At 43.4% G+C, this 20,814-nt stretch overlaps 2 protein-coding genes across 2 annotated transcripts in view; both read right to left on the minus strand.

Moving 5' to 3' along the window:
- Nucleotides 1–4,410, minus strand: part of LOC147710380 (uncharacterized) — a 59,297-nt gene extending 54,887 nt beyond the window's left edge. Inside the window, exon 1 of the mRNA XM_086922162.1 lies at nt 3,652–4,410. Coding sequence (XP_086778288.1) covers nt 3,652–4,410 — 759 coding nt within the window. The remainder of the gene's footprint in view (nt 1–3,651) is intronic.
- DBH (dopamine beta-hydroxylase) overlaps nt 1–20,226 on the minus strand; it is a 391,011-nt gene extending 370,785 nt beyond the window's left edge. Inside the window, exon 1 of the mRNA XM_086921073.1 lies at nt 19,885–20,226. Coding sequence (XP_086777199.1) covers nt 19,885–20,226 — 342 coding nt within the window. The remainder of the gene's footprint in view (nt 1–19,884) is intronic.
- Between the last annotated feature and the right edge of the window lie 588 nt (nt 20,227–20,814).

Genomic DNA, 20,814 nt, shown 5'->3' on the forward strand with positions numbered 1-20,814 from the left:
ACACCTCGGTGCAAGGACTCAGCTTGCAGTGCGGGTGTTTCAGCACTCGGACAGCTCCCTGCAGTCTGTATCGTGGCAACGAAGATGTGCACTGTCACGGTCTCTGAGCAAAGAATACAACATGACTTGTGCTCCTCCGTTTGCACAGGTTCAGCAAGGTTTGCGTCGTCCATGCGCATAATCATCACGTTGCACACGTGACTCTATTGTGATGAGCGCAGATGCTGTTATAACAGTTTTTCATTGGCCAGTGCTCATTTTAAGAAGTCTTTTCTAACTGAAATTGGACAAACCACTGCTTCCTTTTTACAACAATATAAGCTGGGAGAAACGGCTTAAAATGTGCAATAATTTGCGAAACTGGGTAGTCTTAGCCCTTGCCCTTATACCAACCCAGGGATGCTGATGAGGCGCATCAATCACTGGAACGTCGCTGCACCTTTGCAAACGGATGGGCGAGGGGTCGAAGGTCTTTCAGGGCTTGGATAGTTCCCTGCAGGGCACGTGGCTGCAGCGAGGAGCTTCCAGTACTCGCACAGCTCCCTGCTGGCTAGGGAGCTGCAATAAGCTCTAATGCAGTGGCTGAAGCCGCAGCCAGGATCTTTCAGAAACTTCTGCTTCAGGGCACGTGGCTGCAGCGAGGAGCTCCCTGCTGTCTAGGTAGCTGCAATAAGCTCTAATGCAGTGACTGAAGGATCTTTCAGACACTTCTCAGTTCAAAATCAAGTTTATTAAAGAAAAGCATGGTAATAATACAAATCAGGGACAGAAGCTGCAGGGAATGTGGTTGCATTGAGGAGCTTTCAGTATGCGCACAGCTCCACGCCAGAGAGCTCCAAACAGGCTCTTTCAGCACCTGGACAGCTCCCGCATTGAATGAGACTGCACTGAGAAGCTTTCAGTACGAGGACAGCTCCACGCAACGCGAGCTCCACACAGAATCTTTCAGCACCTGGACAGCTCCCTGAAGGGAATGAGGCTGCAGTGAAGATCTTTCAATTCTTGTCCAGCTCCCAACAACCAACAGGCAGAAACACTGGCATTATGCGGCATGGAGGGCCAAATGATGCAATAGGGGTGACTAAATGAGGCAGCAGCAAAAGGCAAAGTAAGAAGCCCATTTTTCGACAGTATTACTTAATCATTTTTACACAAGTTAACACTGGGCAAAGGTTTCATGTCATTAGTACCAGTTTAACTGCTAAATTACAGTACTCAGCAACTGAAAGATGATCACTTAATTTTTACAGTGGACTTTCGATGCCCTGCAAAAGACGCGAGGACATTTTAGTAACTTTTGATCAGTTTGTGCTAGAAATAAAATTGCTTGTTAAAATCTGAAAATAATGGACCTGATAATGGTCTAGTGTGGCACATCCATAATTATGAAGAAAGGGCCATAGCCTTGGAATTGCACAATTCCAGTAGCCTTGGCTATAGAGCTGTATTAAGCACTAATGCAGCATCTGAGGCTGTAATAAATATCTGTACAGCTCCCAAAATGGAATGAGGTCTAGTGTATGGTTGATTATAACTTAGGCACCTGAAAATTCCCTGCTTTGACTGGCATTGTGGATATTTTATTATGGGTACGCGTCCCCTACAGATTGAAGAACTCACAGGATGTCGAGATTGTGAATAACGTATGGTGCAGAATTGTCTGCAGGTGGACAGTTCCCTACAGGACCAACCCTGTGTTTAACATCTTAATGCTCTTGTAACTCTCCCTCAAGACATTGATGGTGCATGGTTTATTAATCAACAGCATTCAACAGCTGGACAGCTGCCTGAAGAGACATTTTCACATTGAACAAGGCATTTTATCCTCGAAACAGTCTTTTGCTGGTATACTTTTTTTGTGCCAAGCGTATCCTCAAAGAGAACATGATTGAAATGCCAGTGAAGTGTATTCCACGTGATTTTGTAATAGTTATTTGTATTTCACAAAAGGAAAAATATAAATGTGGACATGATAAGTTTAATGGAGTCAAATGAAGGGATAAACTGTCTGCTCCATGTGTTCTGAAAACGTAAATAATGTCATATATGCAGAATTTGCAGCAGGTTCTATAGAGAGAATAGCTATGATCAATAGGATACATATTGACTGTCACTGCAAAAAAAGAGCCTACGTGAACTGATCATAAATCATGCAATAATTAGATAGTATATTTTGCCTTTAGATATGTCATGTGTTCCTATTTTCAAATTATGACTGAACATTGTTATTCCATTTCCTGAGTTTAGAGGTGATTTATAAATGTCTTGTTGGAATACAATGCCCTATCCTTTTTTTTTTTTAACCAATATATGTTTTTAATTATAATTGTATTATTGTTTACCTTGTATATTGTGTGGCATGCCTGTATGAAAATACATTGTAGCTTTTGTTTATTGGTATATATATATATATATATATATATATATTGTTTACCAATCCAATTCCTTCGGATGCAAGGAAGGCACTGACACCGTGACTTAAACTCAAGAAAATATTTTAATCCAACATGCCTTACAGACGCGTTTCGGCGGAAGCCTCCGCCTTGCTCACTTAACTCTGCTGTGAATGGCATACATTTTTATAACACATAACATGCTGACACATCGTGGGCTCGGTCATATCCAATGATTGGCTGTTGGTTGTTATGACAACAGGAGAGTCATGCATGAACATACTATTAACATAGACACAGAAGAGTCTGTAGTTTTTACGCGCCTTGCAGTAGAATAGTAACACGTTATTTAAACTACTGATTATTACTCACAACTAGGGCATTTTAAATTGTGAACACATTGTGCTAGTGCGTAATATCTGTAAGTGCAGTTATTAAATTAAATCATATATGCGCGTATGCCACAATTATTGAAACTGGTCACTGTTAGACTTGTATTCACTTGTCATTGTGCTACGTTATTACGTTAAACCAGTCAAGTAATTTTGCTACATTACAATTACCATGGTATTTAAAGAAAAAATAACTATTCAAGGTAATGCTACCTATGACATTATTTCCAAGTGGACATAATTACCGCTGAGCAAAATATTACGCAAAGAAAATAGTCATATACGTTTCTAAGTTTCAAATGTGTGACTGTGGTTCTATTTACATACAGATATAACTGTGTCAAAATTAATGTATTGAATCATAAACAAACTTGGGCGCTCTTAATGTGTCCCAAAAACAAAATTAGGTGTATGTTATATATAAACAGAGTTAAAAATTGAAATGGGAATGTCTTGTCGGGTAGGGCTCAGCTAAGGATTTATAGGTGGACAGTCATAGCTTCGTCTGAGTTTAATCCATTCGGGATTTTTGAATTCAGCAGGATTATGTATCGTGACTCAAGACGTCTTAGGGCAAGTCTGCGATTCCCTCCCCTTGGATTTTTTGGTACGCTGTCAATCACATAATAGGAAATATGTTTGATATTCCCATCATGCATGGTATTGATGTGTCTGGCCACAGGGTACGTTAGGTCATTGTTAGTGATAGCGCGCAAATGTTGCAATATCCTCACATGTGCTTGGTGGATAGTGCTTCCCACATAGCGCTTACCACAACTGCAGACCAGTACATAAACGGCATATTCCGTTTTACAGGAATAGCCGCCCCTAATGGTGTAGGGTTTGTTCCTGAATGGTACTTGTACCTCCTTCATGTTGAGCCCTTGTTTGCAGGCTTTGCACTTAGTGCATTTCTTAAAGCCTTTCTGCGGTGGGGGCCACGTGACTGGTTTTCTTAGTGTAGGGGAATTACACACTAGTTGGTCTCGCATGGATTTTGCCTTTCTAAATGTTATGCTAGGCCTGTTCCCACTCAGTTGTCCTATCACAGGGTCATTCTTAATCAAGGGCCAATGTTTCTGCAGTATCTTTCTGACCTGGTTGTGATACATATTGTAGCCAGTAATCATTCTTGGGGGGTTACCAGTCACACTCGCCGGTGTGGTTTCGGTCTCCAAACCTTTGCTAAATAGTAAATCCTTTCTGTTTTTGGTGTTGCACTTGCTTTCAGCTTTTTCGAGGGTTTGTGGTCTGTACCCTCGCTTGCTTAATCTTTCAAATAGATCTTTTTTGGCCTTGGTGATTCCTTCCTCCGTACTGCAGTTGCGCGTCATGCGCAAGCATTCAGCATAAGGAATAGATTCTTTTAACTTAGTGGGATGAAAGCTTTGTGCATGAAGCACTGCATTTCCCGCTGTAGGCTTCCTATAGGTTCTGGTTTGGATTTTGTCATTCTGTACATACATCTCTATGTCCAAGAATTGGATCACTGCTTTACTGGTTGTACTGGTGAATTTCAAGTTTAAGCTGTTTTCATTCAGATCTTTGGCGAATGCCTCCGCACTCTCAATGGTACCCCTCCATAAGATAAAAACATCATCAATGTAGCGTTTGTAAAGCACCATCATATATATATATATATATATATATATATATATATATATATAAGGTACGTGGCGCTCCCGCAAATATACCAACACAGCAGTTCAGCTGATCAGCAACACAGGAACCAGCAAGACCCATATATTGGTGCAAATATTTTTATTTTAGTTTTTAGCCCAGCACCAGTCCGCCATGACGCGTTTCGGGTAGAGATAGCCTTGATCACATGACAACGTCACGAGGGCTGATCACCCATTTAAAGTGCAAAGTGCCATCACGTGTGATAGAAACAGACGAAATTCTTTCAATGTTTCTAACCTTTCAAGTATAACATTACGGCATGAATGCCCGTATAACACAATTGTCACACAATAATCATCATAAATCATTGGTTAATACCATACAATATGAAAATGTAAACAATATTATTACACTCAGGAAAATACATGTTAATACATAGAAATTTGCATGGCAACGGCTATAAGAAACTTTTAAAATTGCTATAAAAGTTAAAAGCCAAATAAATAGTTATATAAATATTAAAATATAACTAAAATTGTAGTCAATTTATTTACAAAATTTGATCTAATTGTGTTGTTCTATTATCGAGGAATCAACACAAAATATAATATAGCCCAAGTGGGCGAGTGCCAAAACCTGAGATGTAAACATTGTATTGTGCAAATATGCTGTTTGTGCAACATTAACTGATGGCAAAAAAGTGCTACAGAGTGCGTGAGAATAAAATGAATCAAAATTTTGAAAATTTATATTGGTCATGGAGGGAAAAAGGGATCAAGTTGTTTATACAGATTGTAGGATCCACAGTTCAACATTAAAAGGTGCAGTTTAGAGAGAACAACTCAGGTCAAAGGGTTCGTGGATGACATGCATAACAAGAATCACAGAGATATTCAGAGATAGGTGTGGCAGTCCTCCCCAATATTAAGGCCTTGCGGTGCCTTAGTATCTAAAAGTATTATATAGCGAGTCTCAAGTTTCCGTAACAGTGACTCTCTATCACCGCCTCTCCTTTGGGGAGGAACACAATCTATCGCGAAATATCTTAGCAGGGACGCATCCTTTCCATGATTACTTTCGAACTGCCTTGCTACTGGGTAAGCTGCATCTGCATGTGTGATTGCTCGCAGATGCTGTAGTATACGCTTATGCACCTGTGGCCTGGTGCTGCCTACATATCTTAGGCCGCATGGGCACTCCAAGACGTAAACTGCAAACTCTGATTTGCAGTTTAACTTTTGTTTAATTTTAATTGGAAAGGGCGAAAGAGGGGTAGTAACCTCCGTCTTGCTAATGCCATGTCTACAGGCTTTACAAGTAGAGCATCTTAAAAAGCCTTTGCTGTCATTGAGCCATGACCCAGAAATCACTTCAGGGCTGCTAGACACTAGACTGTCCTTCATTGAGCGGGCTTTACGATAGGTAATGCTGGGGTTTTTGTTGACGGAAGATCCGATAACCGGATCGCAAGAGACCAAGAACCAGTTGTGTTTAACTATTTTATGGATACTTCTGTGCTGTTTGTTGTATGCCATAATTAGTCTCGTCTCTACAACAGTATTCACAGGAGCAGAACTAGTTTGTACACTACCTGAGCCCAGGAGTGTAGTTCTGTTGATCTTATTGGCTCTTTTAGTGGCATTATCTATGGTATCTACTTTATAGCCTCGCTCTACAAATCGGGCCCTACATGCAGATTGTGCCAGCCGGCATTCATCATCACTGCTACATATCCTTCGAATACGAAGCATCTCCCCATAGGGGATGCTGCGTATCAAATGTGCTGGGTGGTGACTCTCAGCGTGTAGCAGTGTGTTCCCTGCTGTGGGCTTACGATATAATCTAGTGTGTAAGCTATTCTCATGGACATATATTTCCACATCCAAGAATACAATGGATTGTTCACTCAGGGTACTCGTGAATTGTATATTGAAGTTGTTGTTGTTCAATTCTTCAATAAATTGAGTCACCCCTGCCTCAGATCCATCCCATACAAAAACCAGGTCGTCTATGTATCTTAGCCAAAGTTTTACTTTGGTATCCATGACGGCAGCAAACTGATTCCTCAGGACCTGCTCCTCCCAGTACCCCATATGTAGACAGGCGTAACTGGGAGAGAAGCAGGCCCCCATTGCCACCCCCCTGGTCTGTATGAATAGCTGATTAGCAAAAAGAAAGATGTTATTCTCAAGACAGATATTAATCATATCCAACAACATTTTAGAATGGTCCTGGAAACAAGAATCTCTTTTCCCCAAATATATATATATATATATCCATCACTACCAGTTCCCAAAAGTGAAGGTTACCTGTTCCTTGCCACGAGCATGCTGTTAATAAACCAGTGTTTTCTCAAGAATCTTCCTGGTGGTCCCTTCACTTTTGGGAACTGGTAGTGATGGATGTTAGCGGCCGCCCTGGTCGCGAAGGTGACCCCCCAGTTTCTGGATTCGAGTCAGCTCCACCTGGATGTCTGACGTCATCGGATGGGAGACGTGTGAGCGCGATTCCAGTAAGTGCTCACGCGGATACTTTGACAGCGACAAAGGCATGAAGCAGGTCACCCCCTCTACCCACATGGGATTAACATTCGTGCCACAGCAATTGAACCTTGCACCCACTTGGGACTTATAGTGCATAAAACTTCAACACCCACAATGCCGCAGGAGCGGTCGCGTCCCCGCCCAGGGGCGTGGTGGGCAGCAAACAACTTAACCAGCAGGTTCACTTGATTAGCACTTTCTAGCCACAGAAGAAGGGAGCTGGTTCCTCCCGAAACGTGTCTGGCTGCCAAAACTTTGCGGAATGGTTACCTGTTCCTTGCCACGAGCATGCTGTTAATAAACCAGTGTTTTCTCAAGAATCTTCCTGGTGGTCCCTTCACTTTTGGGAACTGGTAGTGATGGATGTTAGCGGCCGCCCTGGTCGCGAAGGTGACCCCCCAGTTTCTGGATTCGAGTCAGCTCCACCTGGATGTCTGACGTCATCGGATGGGAGACGTGTGAGCACGATTCCAGTAAGTGCTCACGCGGATACTTTGACAGCGACAAAGCAGCGTGGCATGAAGCAGGTCACCCCCTCTACCCACATGGGATTAACATTCGTGCCACAGCAATTGAACCTTGCACCCACTTGGGACTCATAGTGCATAAAACTTCAACACCCACAATGCCGCAGGAGCGGTCGCGTCCCCGCCCAGGGGCGTGGTGGGCAGCAAACAACTTAACCAGCAGGTTCACTTGATTAGCACTTTCTAGCCACAGAAGAAGGGAGCTGGTTCCTCCCGAAACGCGTCTGGCTGCCAAAACTTTGCGGAATGGTTACCTGTTCCTTGCCATGAGCATGCTGTTAATAAACCAGTGTTTTCTCAAGAATCTTCCTGGTGGTCCCTTCACTTTTGGGAACTGGTAGTGATGGATATATATATATATATATATATATATATATATATATATTCGTTTCCCAACAAGACTCCTTCCGGGTCCCTTGACCCATGAAAGGTGGCGTGGACGTCGGCGGAGTGAATCCGACAAAAGTCTGCTCTCAATAAACAAAGTCCATATCCCACGCTCTCAGGAAACAACACGGAGACACCAAGATGAAGCCAGTGCTGTTTTAATTCACAACGCGTTTCGCCGACAAACGGCTTGATCACGTGAATTAGCGTTACCGTATCAGTGCCATATAACACAAAACAGTGGCTCAGTGGCTGTAAAAGCCATACGGACATTGAATATCTTGATGTCAAAATCAAGATTGTGAACAATGAAATCCACACTTCACTCTTTCGCAAGGCGACTGCGGGCAACAGTGTGCTTCATGCCCTCAGTAGTCATCCAGATAAGTTGAAATGGAGTATTCCTTTTGGAGAACTACTGAGGGCCAAACGCAACTGCAACACTGCTGCAGCATACTTGGAAGAGAGTGATATCATCCTTGACAGATTCAAGGAGAGAGGTTATCCCAATTGGGTCCTAAAAAGAGCTAAGGATAGGGCCAACAACATACAAAGACCTGATACCCTCTTAGACAACACCGAGGATAAAGAGGAAGGTGGGGATATTACCAGACTTATCCTCACCTATAGCACTGACTCCCAAGACATCAAGAGAATTGTAGCCAAAAACTGGGACATTCTCAAAGCAGACAGTGTTATAGGAAAAGAACTACCTCCCAGACCCAGCATAACGTACAGAAGGGGAAGGAGTATCCGGGATATGCTAGTTCACAGTGATATCACAGTGTACCCACCTAGTACGATACAGGGATTGGATGGTTTCTTCCCATGTGGGCATTGTAAAGCCTGTGCCAATAGTAAATCTGTGAAGGAAGTGATGTACAATGGTGTCCAGAAAAAGATTACACCTTTCCTGACATGCAGCTCGACTTTTGTGATTTATGCCATTACATGCACATGTAACAAATGGTATATAGGGAGTACGACATGTATGGCCAAAAAAAGAATATTGGAACATACCAGAGCCATCAGTAACTTTGACCCAAAATACCCAGTGGCAAGACATTTTAGAGACAAACATTTCTCTAATGTCAAAGATCTGAGTTTTTTCATCTTGGAACAGATAGGAAAAAATCCCAGAGGGGGCAACAGGGTACTTAAGTTACGTCAAAGGGAGTCCAAACTTATCATAGACTTCCAAACCAAGACCCCGGGGGGTCTCAATCAGGATGAGGAGCTAGCCGTACACCTCAAGGAATAATGTAATTAGATCATAACGTTCTTCTTCTTTTACCATGTTTGACTGTCTGAAGATTGTATTTTAGCTTCATGTAACTTTTCAATTTGATGAAACTGTTTTTAATTGTCTTTTGTTATTTGTTTTGTTGTAGGACCGAGATATGGGGCCCATTTTCACCGGCACTTCACCTCACGGGACCTCTCCCCTAATCCGGTTCTTGTCACATGAGCACTCTTGCGTTATGGATCTGCCATCACTAAGAATTGGAATTTGACTGGACTGACTTTTGATGTGAGAGTATTTTTAGGCACTTGCCACTAAGTTCACCTTTCTCCCTGCACAGTCTGTGACTCTCCATCTTTCCATCGAGCACCTGTGTTATTGCTCCTGTGCCTGGATTGACTTTAGTTTTGGAGAGTTTGTTTTGGGCACTTGCCATTAATTTCTCTCCCCCTGCTCCTCCGATGTGGTTTGTTTATTTTGACATCCCTTCATTGTCACAAGTGCTTCCTTATGTTCTTGTGCGCAGGCGCGTAATTATTATCAGACGCTTGTGATCCTGAGAGAGCCTCCCTGCCTCACACGCATTGGGCGTGCAGGCAGAGTGAGACATTTGGAGACCCAGTGGCTCTATTTTGCCTCTCTTTCATTGAGTATTTTGCCATATTGGCTGGTAACCTACTTACGTATTATTTCACATTATTTCACATGTGTGCGCAGTTATTTTGATACTTTAATATTTCTGTGTGAAAAGTATGTGATTAATTAACATTGTTTTCACAGTAAGCCGCAAATTCTTTATTAAGTGTGTGCATCGAGTTTGTAAACAGAAAACTTTACTTTCACAATGAACTGCTAGTACAGTCCTCTGTTCATTTCCACTGTTTTGTGTTATATGGCACTGATACGGTAACGCTAATTCACGTGATCAAGCCGTTTGTCGGCGAAACGCGTTGTGAATTAAAACAGCACTGGCTTCATCTTGGTGTCTCCGTGTTGTTTCCTGAGAGCGTGGGATATGGACTTTGTTTATTGAGAGCATATATATATATATATATGTATGTATGTATATATATATATATATATATATATATATATATATATATATATATATATATATATATATATATATATATATATATATATGTATTTTCCACAAGGCTCCCGAGGGAGTCACAATGAAAACGCACTCATGGGTATAACTTTTTCTCCTTAGTTACGTTTTAATCCATACAGCAGACGAGGATTAACAGGAACAAACCAACGCGTTTCGCTACCTCAATAGCTTGATCACGGTTAGCTGTTGCTTTCAAAGTTGACCAATTAAAACATTTTTCCCACATCATGTGATACAAAAGTACAACCAATACTTGAGAGATGTATTCTGGTATTTGTGGTACATTGGTCCCCCAGTTGTTATGTGTTTGGGAAAACTGATATCTACCTGTGTGTTTTATATCTGGTTATTATTTGGACATTTACCATTGTGTGTTAATTCTATTGAATATGTGTATTTTATTCGTTTTGGGTGATTTTTATTTTTAATTATTTCCAGGATTTAATCCGTTCTCACACTTTGTATCTTGAGAATGTTTTATGAGGTTGATTAATATGTCTTCGCTCATTTTATTAAGCAATCTGATTTAAAAAAACTGCAGTGCGCACTGTTAGCTTAATTGGGAGAGCTTCTACATAGTAGGTTTTCCACTCTTCCCAGGAGTTATTTTGCAATTATGTTTGCTTATAAATGCGAGACTTGACTATCGTGCCCTCCATCGGGCCTTGTCACCACTCCTCCTTAGGATTTTATTTCGGAGTCCTAACATTCTGTTCATTCCATTTAATTTTATGTTTGTTTTTAATTTATCACCCAAATGTATCTGTAATCCACATGCAAATGCCTTATTCCCCTATTTTTCTTTTTTCAATAATTATTCCCTTTGTAATATATATACATTTTTTCTGTTTCACAGTGTACAAATCATTACAATCATAGATGGACATAAAGACAGTTCCTCACTCTGATTTAGGCCATACGGGTTCAGAGTCCTGAAATTTAGAAATTGCCTGGATTCCCTTCGTCTCAGTCTTTTTACACGGTCCCCCCTCTCTCTCTAGGAGGTACCGATTCAAGAGCCCAAAAGGAAAGCAGTTTCCAATCACCTCCATGGTCCGATTCCATATGCTTTGCGACAACATTGCTGCGGTCCTTATTGACTGTTGCACGCACATGCTCCAGTATCCGTTTTTTCAGCTCACAGATCGTGCTTCCAATGTACTTCAATGAGCACGGACATTCAATCATATAGATGACATATTGACTCTTGCATGTGATATGTTCCCTGATATACCACATTTTATTATTTGGTAATTCAACCTGGTTGGTATTTTTGGCAATTAGACACACCTTGCAGTTTGTGCATTTTCTGAAACCCTTTGTTTTTAACCAAGATGTTCCAATGGCTTTGTTTGTCATTTGGTGGTGACTGTGAACTAAATTGTCTCTTAAGTTCGAGGCTCTCTGGTACGTCACTTGAGTGTTCTTTCCCATGATTTCTCCAATCGTTGGGTCCATCTGCAGTAGTTTCCATTTCTTCCTTAGGATCTGATTAATTGCTTTGTTCTCACCACAGTAATCCATTATCAATCTTATGGGTTCAGTGTTTCTGATGTCTGATGAAATTTTGTTTTTAATTTTCAGGGTTTCCGATCTTGGTTTTTCATGTGCTTTTAGCCACCCTCTCTTGATATCATGATCTTTGTAGCCTCTTTGTTTAAAGCGTATGGCAGTTGTTTTACTTTTCTCATGTCATTCTGTTTCCTCTGAACATATTCTTCGAATTCGAAGGAATTCACCATATGGTATGTTTTCAATCACAGAGTTTTTGTGAAAACGTGTAGCATGGCTGTGTCCAGTCCATGTCTTATTTTAACTTGTCAAAATGGAATTAAAAGATACAAGTCCCTTATCAGGAGGAGTTGTTTAATTAGGAGGTCTAACTGACTGACACATGATACTGTGTTTTCTGCATAGACAACTTCAAGTGCTTTGTTGTTGCTTACTGAGAGCTCCTCCCTCTCTTCTTTTTCTATTTGTGATTTTGCTTTTCGTTGGAACAGTTAAACCAGGGAGCTTAGCACCGGTATTTAGGAACAACCCGGAATGCAGTCATTTACACCACAACTGTTACTAATATGTTAGTTTTACATTTCTTTTTAAAGTTTGGTATATTTAATCTAAAAGTGCCTGTTACTGAGACACTGGCATAATACATGTGTAATGCACAGTTCTATTTTTATAGCTCTAAAATAGAGCCATTCACATGAGAACTGGCATTTAAACCCAGTATTTGGCTGATATTAGCCTGGCGAAAAACAGACTGCCAAACGCCAAAGTGGACACCGAAGCTACTGGGCATCTGCGGTCCTCAGAAAACTAAACAGGCATTGGAATGGCAGATAGGAGCCCACCCCCTAACCAATCATGGTTCTCTGTAGGCCCAAAGGAGAAGGGAAATGTAGGTCACCCTCCTGTACCAGCAACAGTCTTTTCCCTAGTTAGCCATGGACTAAGCAGAAAGACTGCCAGCACACATGCGCCTCTCTCCTCCATTCTTAAGAGCAGAGAGGACATCTAGTAGGGTGGGAGGTGTCTAAAGTGTCTAGAGAGTTCCCCGGGTGGGGGCAAATATGTTAGGTATTATTTTTACTGATTTGAACACAGAGACTATATTAAAATCAAGGTGTTGGTGGAGGATGGCATCATAGTGGGTATATTTGTAAAGTCAATGGTGGAAGAAAGGGAGAGCGCTGCCGGGAATGGGGAACATTAATTTCATTTCGGTTTATTGTATGGTGGTGGGCTTTGGTTGACAGGCCATGTGGTTTTTCCATTTTTTTAATGCATGGAATCAAGGAATAAGTATCAGGGAGATGGGACCATGTTTACTATGGGGTCCCAGTGACCTCTTTGCCCCTACATAGCTGATCCATTGGGGCAGATGCTCACGGGATCTGGATTGGGGGGCATAGACAACATCAAATAGTAGACGAATCGCTGTCAATAACACGAAACTGTCCACCTCAGGTGCCAAGTGTTACTGTACAATACTCCAGTTCTGATCTCTTTGGGCCTCATTATTCACAAATAAATCTGATTTCTCACCACCTTCAGAGTTTTTGATACCCAGAGTACCAATAACTCTGGGATTATTTATGGGATCTGGAGGGTTCCCTTAGAAAAGTGAATTATAAAGGAAATTATTAATTCCACCTCTGATTTCCCTAGTAACTTCTTATTTCTACACCACATTGTATTTAACCCTGGTATTTCACTTGCTCTGGCGATGTAAATAAGCACTGTAGTGCATCTGTGATAAATACACAGAATTTGTAATTCCAAAGGAGCTCTAACTCCTGTTACTGGCCGCATTGGAATTGAAGAGTAATTGGTAATATGGCTCCGAGGGGCCTGTTTACGAATAGGTTGGTTAATTCGGATCCTTTCGTAAACCCTTGTTTATGCATGGGTCAGAATTACAAGTTTTTTTTTTTTATTCAACGCATTCGATAATTATCAGATGCGTTAAATACTTCAAAGGTTATTAAATTTGGTAAGTCAAACCTGCCGAAATGCAACAGGGGAAAAACATACGTTCTTTATCTTATATGAGGATTTTGATGCACTGAACACCAAAATTCTGAATGTCATGCCTCGTAATAGGTGCTGTTTATCTCACCCGATTTATAATGTACCCCGCTGTATCCTTATTTATCATGTGTGATGAATAGCGCCTACACTTGTAATCAGGGTCTTTGTCCATCAAATTTCTTAGAAATCCCTCAAGTAGAAAGCAGCTCTGTTATTGATTGCTCTCCATCTATAATTCGTTATGTTCTGCGGGGGTAGTTACTTGTTAGGAAGTGATTCTTCAAGAGTTCCTTCGTGTAGAGCAGAGTAAAAATACATTTTAAAACTTGGGGGCATATTAACAAGGCGGCGATATAAAATTATCGCGCTTTTGCGGCCGTTTCCGGCCGAAAAGTGGCAATAATGTTATTGCCTTATCAGCAAAGACACTCTATTGAGTGTTTTGTTGATTTTGCTCCCGTTTCCAGCAAGCCTAACTTTGCATCGCTAATGATAAGTAGGCGTGTCTGTGGAAACAACATGGGTAAATATCGCGAAGGTAGCTTCACGATATTTATAAAGCGGGGAAGCAATTATTTTAATTGTGCTAAGTATTCCTTAATGCAGGGATTTAACGTCTGTTAAATTCCTGACTAAGGCATACTTAACATGGGAGGTGGATTCATGTAATACGACCACAGGGTCGTATTATCAAGCATATCGCCGTTTTACATGGAACATCACTGAAAAACCAGCAATGTTCCATGGAAAAGTGCACTATCACTGGAATATTCATCGCCATGGCACTAAACGTTGTTAATACAACGCTAGCCTGGTGAAATATTCCAGCGATAGAAAAAAATGAGGTATGCAAGGTCAGCGATAATTATCTCTGCCTGTTGCAAATATGCCTCACAGTGTCTGAAGGCAAGCTCCCTTTCTGCCAAAATTAAAATTTGATATACTTTAAAAAATACTATTGTAATGTGTGAGAGAAGAAAGTAGTTTAACCCCTTCACTGCGGCGGCAATTCCGCCGCAGTGCTAGGGGGTCCGGGGGGGCGCACGGCTCACCTGTGCTTGTGACGGAACCGCTCCGTCACGCGCCTCGGGTGAGCTGTGCTAGTGACGGAACGGTTCCGTCACGAACGCGCCCGCTCAATAGAACGCGCCGCGCAGGCGCAAAATCAGTGCCGCGCAGGTGCGCCGAGCGGGCCGTGACGGAACCGTTCCGTCACTAGCACAGCTCACCCGAGGCGCGTGATGGAACGGTTCCGTCATAAGCGCCGAACGGGTTAATGGTGTTCCTCTGCTTCTGTGCATGAATAGCATTTTCAATGGGATGTTTGGAAACCTATTTGTTTTCTCGCATGTCCACATGTCTTGAGTAAGAATGTGTGTTAAAATGCCAAACAAGCTAGATAATTCCAGATTTTGGGGCAGATTTACAAGCCCCTTGCGCCACGTTTACGCCGCCCTGCGTGACACAACAGCGGCGTAAACGTGGCGCAGCCCTGCAAGTCATTTACAACCTGACGCATCTAGGGAGATGCGTCACGTTATAAAGCCCAGCGCCACAATGGGGGCGTTCCCACGCAGGGTGAGCGTTCCGGCTCCTGTGCGCCTCGCAAAAGTGCCTGCGTGAAATTTACAACATTTGACGCAGGCACCTCCGCGACGATGCTACGTCAATTCCTTACGCCTGCTTGAAGCAGCCGTAAGGACTGACGCAGCATGTTAAGTATTGGGTGGCCCTTAGCATTGCTGGAGTTGCGTCGCACTTGCGATGCGACTCCAGCGATGCGCCGCCCTTACGTCATGAGATGCATCACGGATCTGCCTACCCTTGCGCCATGGTGCGCCGCATTGTAAATGCAGCGCATCTGCCGTGACGCAAGGGTAGATTTGCGTGACGCATTTGTTCTGGCGTATTTCTGCTGATATGCAGAGATGCGCCAGAACTCGTAAATATGCCCCTTTGTATTTAACTGGATAAGCCACATAATCTTCTTTTGAAACTGCATAAAGTGTTTTTGTTGCCATGTAATTTAGTTAACCTGCCGCGTTATTTGTCCCTCTATTGCCTAATTCCAGGGCATCTGCTGTAAGGTATCATGTCCAGCTCCACTTGTCACCACAGCAGTCTGGGGGAGTCTGTTGAAATGTACAAGTTGGGCCCTTTCCTCAAACTCCCCCTGCCACTGTTACCCGAGTGTATGTTGTATGTGGGTCCACCTCCTGCCTCTCCTCTATCCAAGGTGTAGGCTGCACACGCCACCACTGCTCCTGACTGTGCTGATTCACTGTGGCTGGCGCCTTCCACGCCCAGTCACACACCAGCCTTCTTGACCACACACCAGATTGTACGGTTGGGGCGGAAAGCTGCTGCTGATGCCCGCTTATGATTGGATAGCAATACTACCAGAGGGAAGCCCCAGCTAGGCATCAGTTCCTGTAATATTGCTCCATGCCCTGGTGTGGTGGGGAGGATTGTCATGTGGTGGGGACAATTGTCATGCTGAGGGTAGTGGCAGAGATGGGCTGGCGTGCCATGACTCAGGGGCCATTTTGGTGACATAGAATCATCAGTGTGCCTATGGAATACACATTGGCCCTCAGTACGAGCAGCCTGTTTCATTTGCCAAGCGTGAAGTCACTATTTTGACTACACATATCGAACTTTGTGATAGATATTGTCAGGTCAGTTCATCACACAGTACATTCTGCAATAAATATCACACCAATTACCGGGCCTCCCGTGTTAGTAGACTTTGACAGTAATGTAGAACTGTCCACCATGTAATAAGATGCGATATAGACCTCTGGGTCAATAAATGTGAGGGGAGTGATCACTGCATGAAAACTGAAAAATAATGTCTACGTGAACGCAGAGTTTTTACATTGATAATGGTATTAAGAGTTTGGTTGCTTTTTTAGGGTGCTCATTGGGAGAGGTCAGTGGCCACTGTGTGGGGAATTGTTTACTGCAGTTGAGACTTGGCCAGGGTCTCACATCAATGAGGCATTGACAAAGAGGGCGCTATCAATGTACTTTCTGAGCATTCAATGGGTTGAGAAATGGATCCCTGTTGTCCTCGTGATCAGTGTGCATCACTGGATCGGTAATCTGGTACATTGTATCAGAAAGAGCGACTTCTGATCTTGGATCTGATAAATACAAGGATAAACCTACCTCCATGTAGCACTTGCTACCACAGATGTGTCACTTCGGAGCGCTATGAATTGCAGGTGTTATTGTTTCTTGCTTGAATGGTTCCCAATGTATTGATGCTGGGGTGATTCATGGCTGGCAGAGCCACGCCGGAGTTCAAGTGCAGTCTTAGCACAGAAGCGCGCGCTGAGCTCGCTGAGTTATCCTACCAGCTACAACACATGCAAGGAGTTGTTTCTGAACCACAGCATATGACGTTGGTCTTTGTAACAAAAACACATTGGGGCAGATTTACAAGCCTCTTGCGCCACTTTTGCATCACTTTTCCCATGTTCAAAATGACGCAAGAGTGGTGCAAGGGGCTTGTAAATCTGCCCCCTTTTTTATAGCACCTCTGGAGCTTCTAAGCACTCTGACAATTAGGTGATATTTGTTTTAACGATCCACCGTTGAATATCCTCAGTAGGACGCTATGCTGAGTCACACTTCACCAAATTCGAACTCACACCTTTACATCACGACATATATAGTATACTAAGGGGCAGATTTATGTTGGTAATGCGCCACGTTTGTGTCACGCAACTGCAGCGTAAACGTGGCGTATCCCTACGACCCATTTACAACGTAACGCATCTAGGCAGATGCGTCACGTTGTAAAGCCCTGCGCCACTTGTGGGCGTTCCGGCGCAGGGCGGGCGTTCCGGGGCAGGTGCGCCTCGCAAAAGTGGCTGAGTGAAATCTATAAGATTTCACTCAGTCACTTTCAGGCCAATGCTGCGTCAAAACCCTGCGCCTGCTTGAAGCAGGCGTAAGGCTTGACGCAGCATTGGACAGATAGGGCACCCCCGAGCCTTGCTGGAGCTGCGTCGCCTTTACGGCACAGATGCGTCATGCATCTGTGCAGTTTTTGCCCCATGGTGCGCCGCATTGTAAATTGGGCGCAGCCTTACTGTGCTTCACGCCAGACCCATTTTGATTCTTGCATTGTAAATGCGGCGCACCATGGGTGGCGGAGCAGCGGCGCAAAATAACTGGCGCATCCCTGGGGATGCGCCAGTTATCATAAATCTGCCCTTGAGAGTATTCAGCTCACTGAGCCATCCTGCAGATTCACTCCCAGCCACTCCCATTCTATCAGGCTATAGATCGCGTGCCATAGACGTGACTGCTACATCTAGAAATGAACAGCATTGGTTAATTGAAGAATCGCTAAAGATATGTGAATTCATTAGTTTCACAAAGAAAGAGATACTTAATACATCGGCAGAGTGACTGAAGAATTTACAGATTCGTCAGGGCATTGGAGAATGTGCCAGCGTCGAACTATTGTCGGGACGAATTGCACTTTAGGAGAATCAATCGTACAGCCTTCTTTTGGGATAATACTCGTACTAGAGAAAAAACGAATTAAATCATTATTGGAGACGAAATCTGCAAAGGGAATTAGTCATTTTAATTTGGGATTTGGTCAGTAAAGCGAGAAAGTAGATTTCTCTAATGAGATAATGTGTTTCTAATCAATTGGACTCAAATTTGCATTTTTCTTTTACCAGTGAGATAATGCCAAGTGTAATGCACCTCGAAGGAGAGAGGATTTCTGAAATGTACCGCAAGCACAGGTTTTACAAAGTGGGGCTTTAGTTACTTTTTAGTTGATCTTATTCCGTCCCTTTGCAATCCCTGCCTTGTTGCATGTCTGCAGCCCTTAAACTGCACACAACCTCAGCACCCCACACCAGCTCCACCATCTCAAGCTTCTGGAATAGTACCCGAAGGCAGGTCACCTCCCACCCCTCAGCCTGAGAGGTGCCTTCTGCCTGGGTACCACGAAGGAAGCCCTCAAGCACACAGGTGATGTCTCTTGCACAGAAAACATCATGGACGCTCCTTAACTATCTTGCTTACTGACTCTGCTGTAATTCTCTCGCAATGTCTCGCCAGGAGCCCTGATGCAATCATCTAGCAATGTCTACAATCTGGACCATTAATCCGAATTTGGGTGTAAATAGCAGTTTGGTCTGAATCAGGATTCCAAGACGTGTGTGAGTTTCTGGAGCCCACGGGATCCCCCATAAATCTTTTGCAAGATAATAGGCCGGCTGCAATGAGGTTGTGAGTTTCCCTGTCTTGCTCACAACTTTGCTGTATTCGTCTGGTAGCATCTTACTTGCTACCCGTCTGCAGTCACCTAGGACTGCCTCACTCAACACTCTCTCTCTCTGCCACATATTGGTTTCCTTTTATCCTTCACCATTGAGTAACCTGTATCTTTCCTGTACCTGATGCACTTCATTTCTGTATCATATTCTCAGCAAAAACAAACATAAATACACCCGCGAATGCATAAAACACTTCTGATTTTGAAACCAAAAACTACAAAAGAACAAATTCTATTGCGAGAGAAGTGAAGAATGCTGTTGAAGAGGACATTAAGCAGACTTGTCATGCATGTGCTAAAACAAATGAAATCCTACATTATAAAAAGTGTGATAGTTCAGTAAAGGGGCCATAATGATGGGAACATGGGTAGGACTTTCAAGGAAGAAGTACTGCTGAATCAAGGAGCTCACACTCTCAGCAGCCAGAATGAGAGACACAGTGTCGTGACTTGGGATGTCCTGATGGGCGAGTGCATACAGCGAAGACTAGACTGAGGCAATGGAGGCGGAATGGGAAATGCCGTGTCCTGGTTGGTCATACTGGAATATTTAGGGAGGAAAGGTGAGGTGATTGCCAGGTCACTTTATGAGCCAAGCTATTTTCAACTGTACAATATCATTGTTAATTGGCCCCCTTGCAGCATGCTTCACATGGGAACTAATATATGGGAGACCAGGGAGATACCTACATCAAAGATGACTTGCATTGTGAAAATCAGACTTGACCCTCTGGTAATAGGTACACTGATCACTTAAGTGATGACAGTACAGACAAGCATCTTCTTTTCGAAAGCCAGAAATACAATTGGCAGTTCTTACCCCAAAGTATGAGTTGGAGCCATCACTCCAAAGCACCACCAAGTCTGCGTCCTCAAAGTCCCCGCGGTCGGACATGCCAAAGAGTAGTCCAAAGCTCAGGTCCCTGGCCAGGATCTGGAAGTACACCGCCTCCTCTGGGTAGCTGACATTCCAGGAGAGCTGCAGCTGGCCCCCGGGGTCTAGGGGCACCGTGTAGGGGAAGGGGCTCTCCTTTGGGGAGATGCCCTGAAGAGCAGCCACTAGGATGACCAAGAAGACCGCCACCATGGTGAAGTAGAGGGACACCGCCTCGCGGAGCTTGAGGTCTGGCCAGCTGCAGAGCTGTTTGGTGGCTGCGTGCATGCTGCAGAGCGAGTAGGAGCAGAGTGTGCCGAACTGCTGGCCTCCGCCATTTATGTAGCAGCCCAGCTATGCCGCTTGGGTCAATTGCATTGGCTAATCACATTTGGTGCTTGGTAAATTTGATTGTTGCCTCACCCCCTGGACATCCACTTCTCATTGCTTGCCTGGAGGTGAGTGTCTGTAATTGTACATGGACACTGTCAGCTTCAATTGAGGTGGACTAAGCTGATTTCCTTGTCTCTTCATCTTGAATCTATTCTGCTAAGTGGCGGCTACTCACCTGACGCGTCCCGGCCTCAGTACCGGGTTGTGCCTGCTCGTCTGTCTTCATCTCCATGCCTCTCTTTATCACTTAGCCCTGCTATCATTCCCTTCTGTTCTTGCACCCTCCACAAAGTGTTAACTACATTTCTCACTATTGTGGCTTTGCTCTATTCTTGCTCACTCTGCACTGCTTCAGGGCTCTTTTTCACTGAATGTCAATGTCTTCGTTTCTATTTTTCACGTCCACTCATCTGTTTTGTCTCACACTGTCATGCTCGTCTCCCCACACTATCTCTCAAAGAGTTCTGCCCTCCTCCCATTCAT

This window comes from Lissotriton vulgaris, chromosome 5 (genome assembly GCF_964263255.1).
Source record: "Lissotriton vulgaris chromosome 5, aLisVul1.2, whole genome shotgun sequence".
Taxonomy (NCBI): domain Eukaryota; kingdom Metazoa; phylum Chordata; class Amphibia; order Caudata; family Salamandridae; genus Lissotriton; species Lissotriton vulgaris.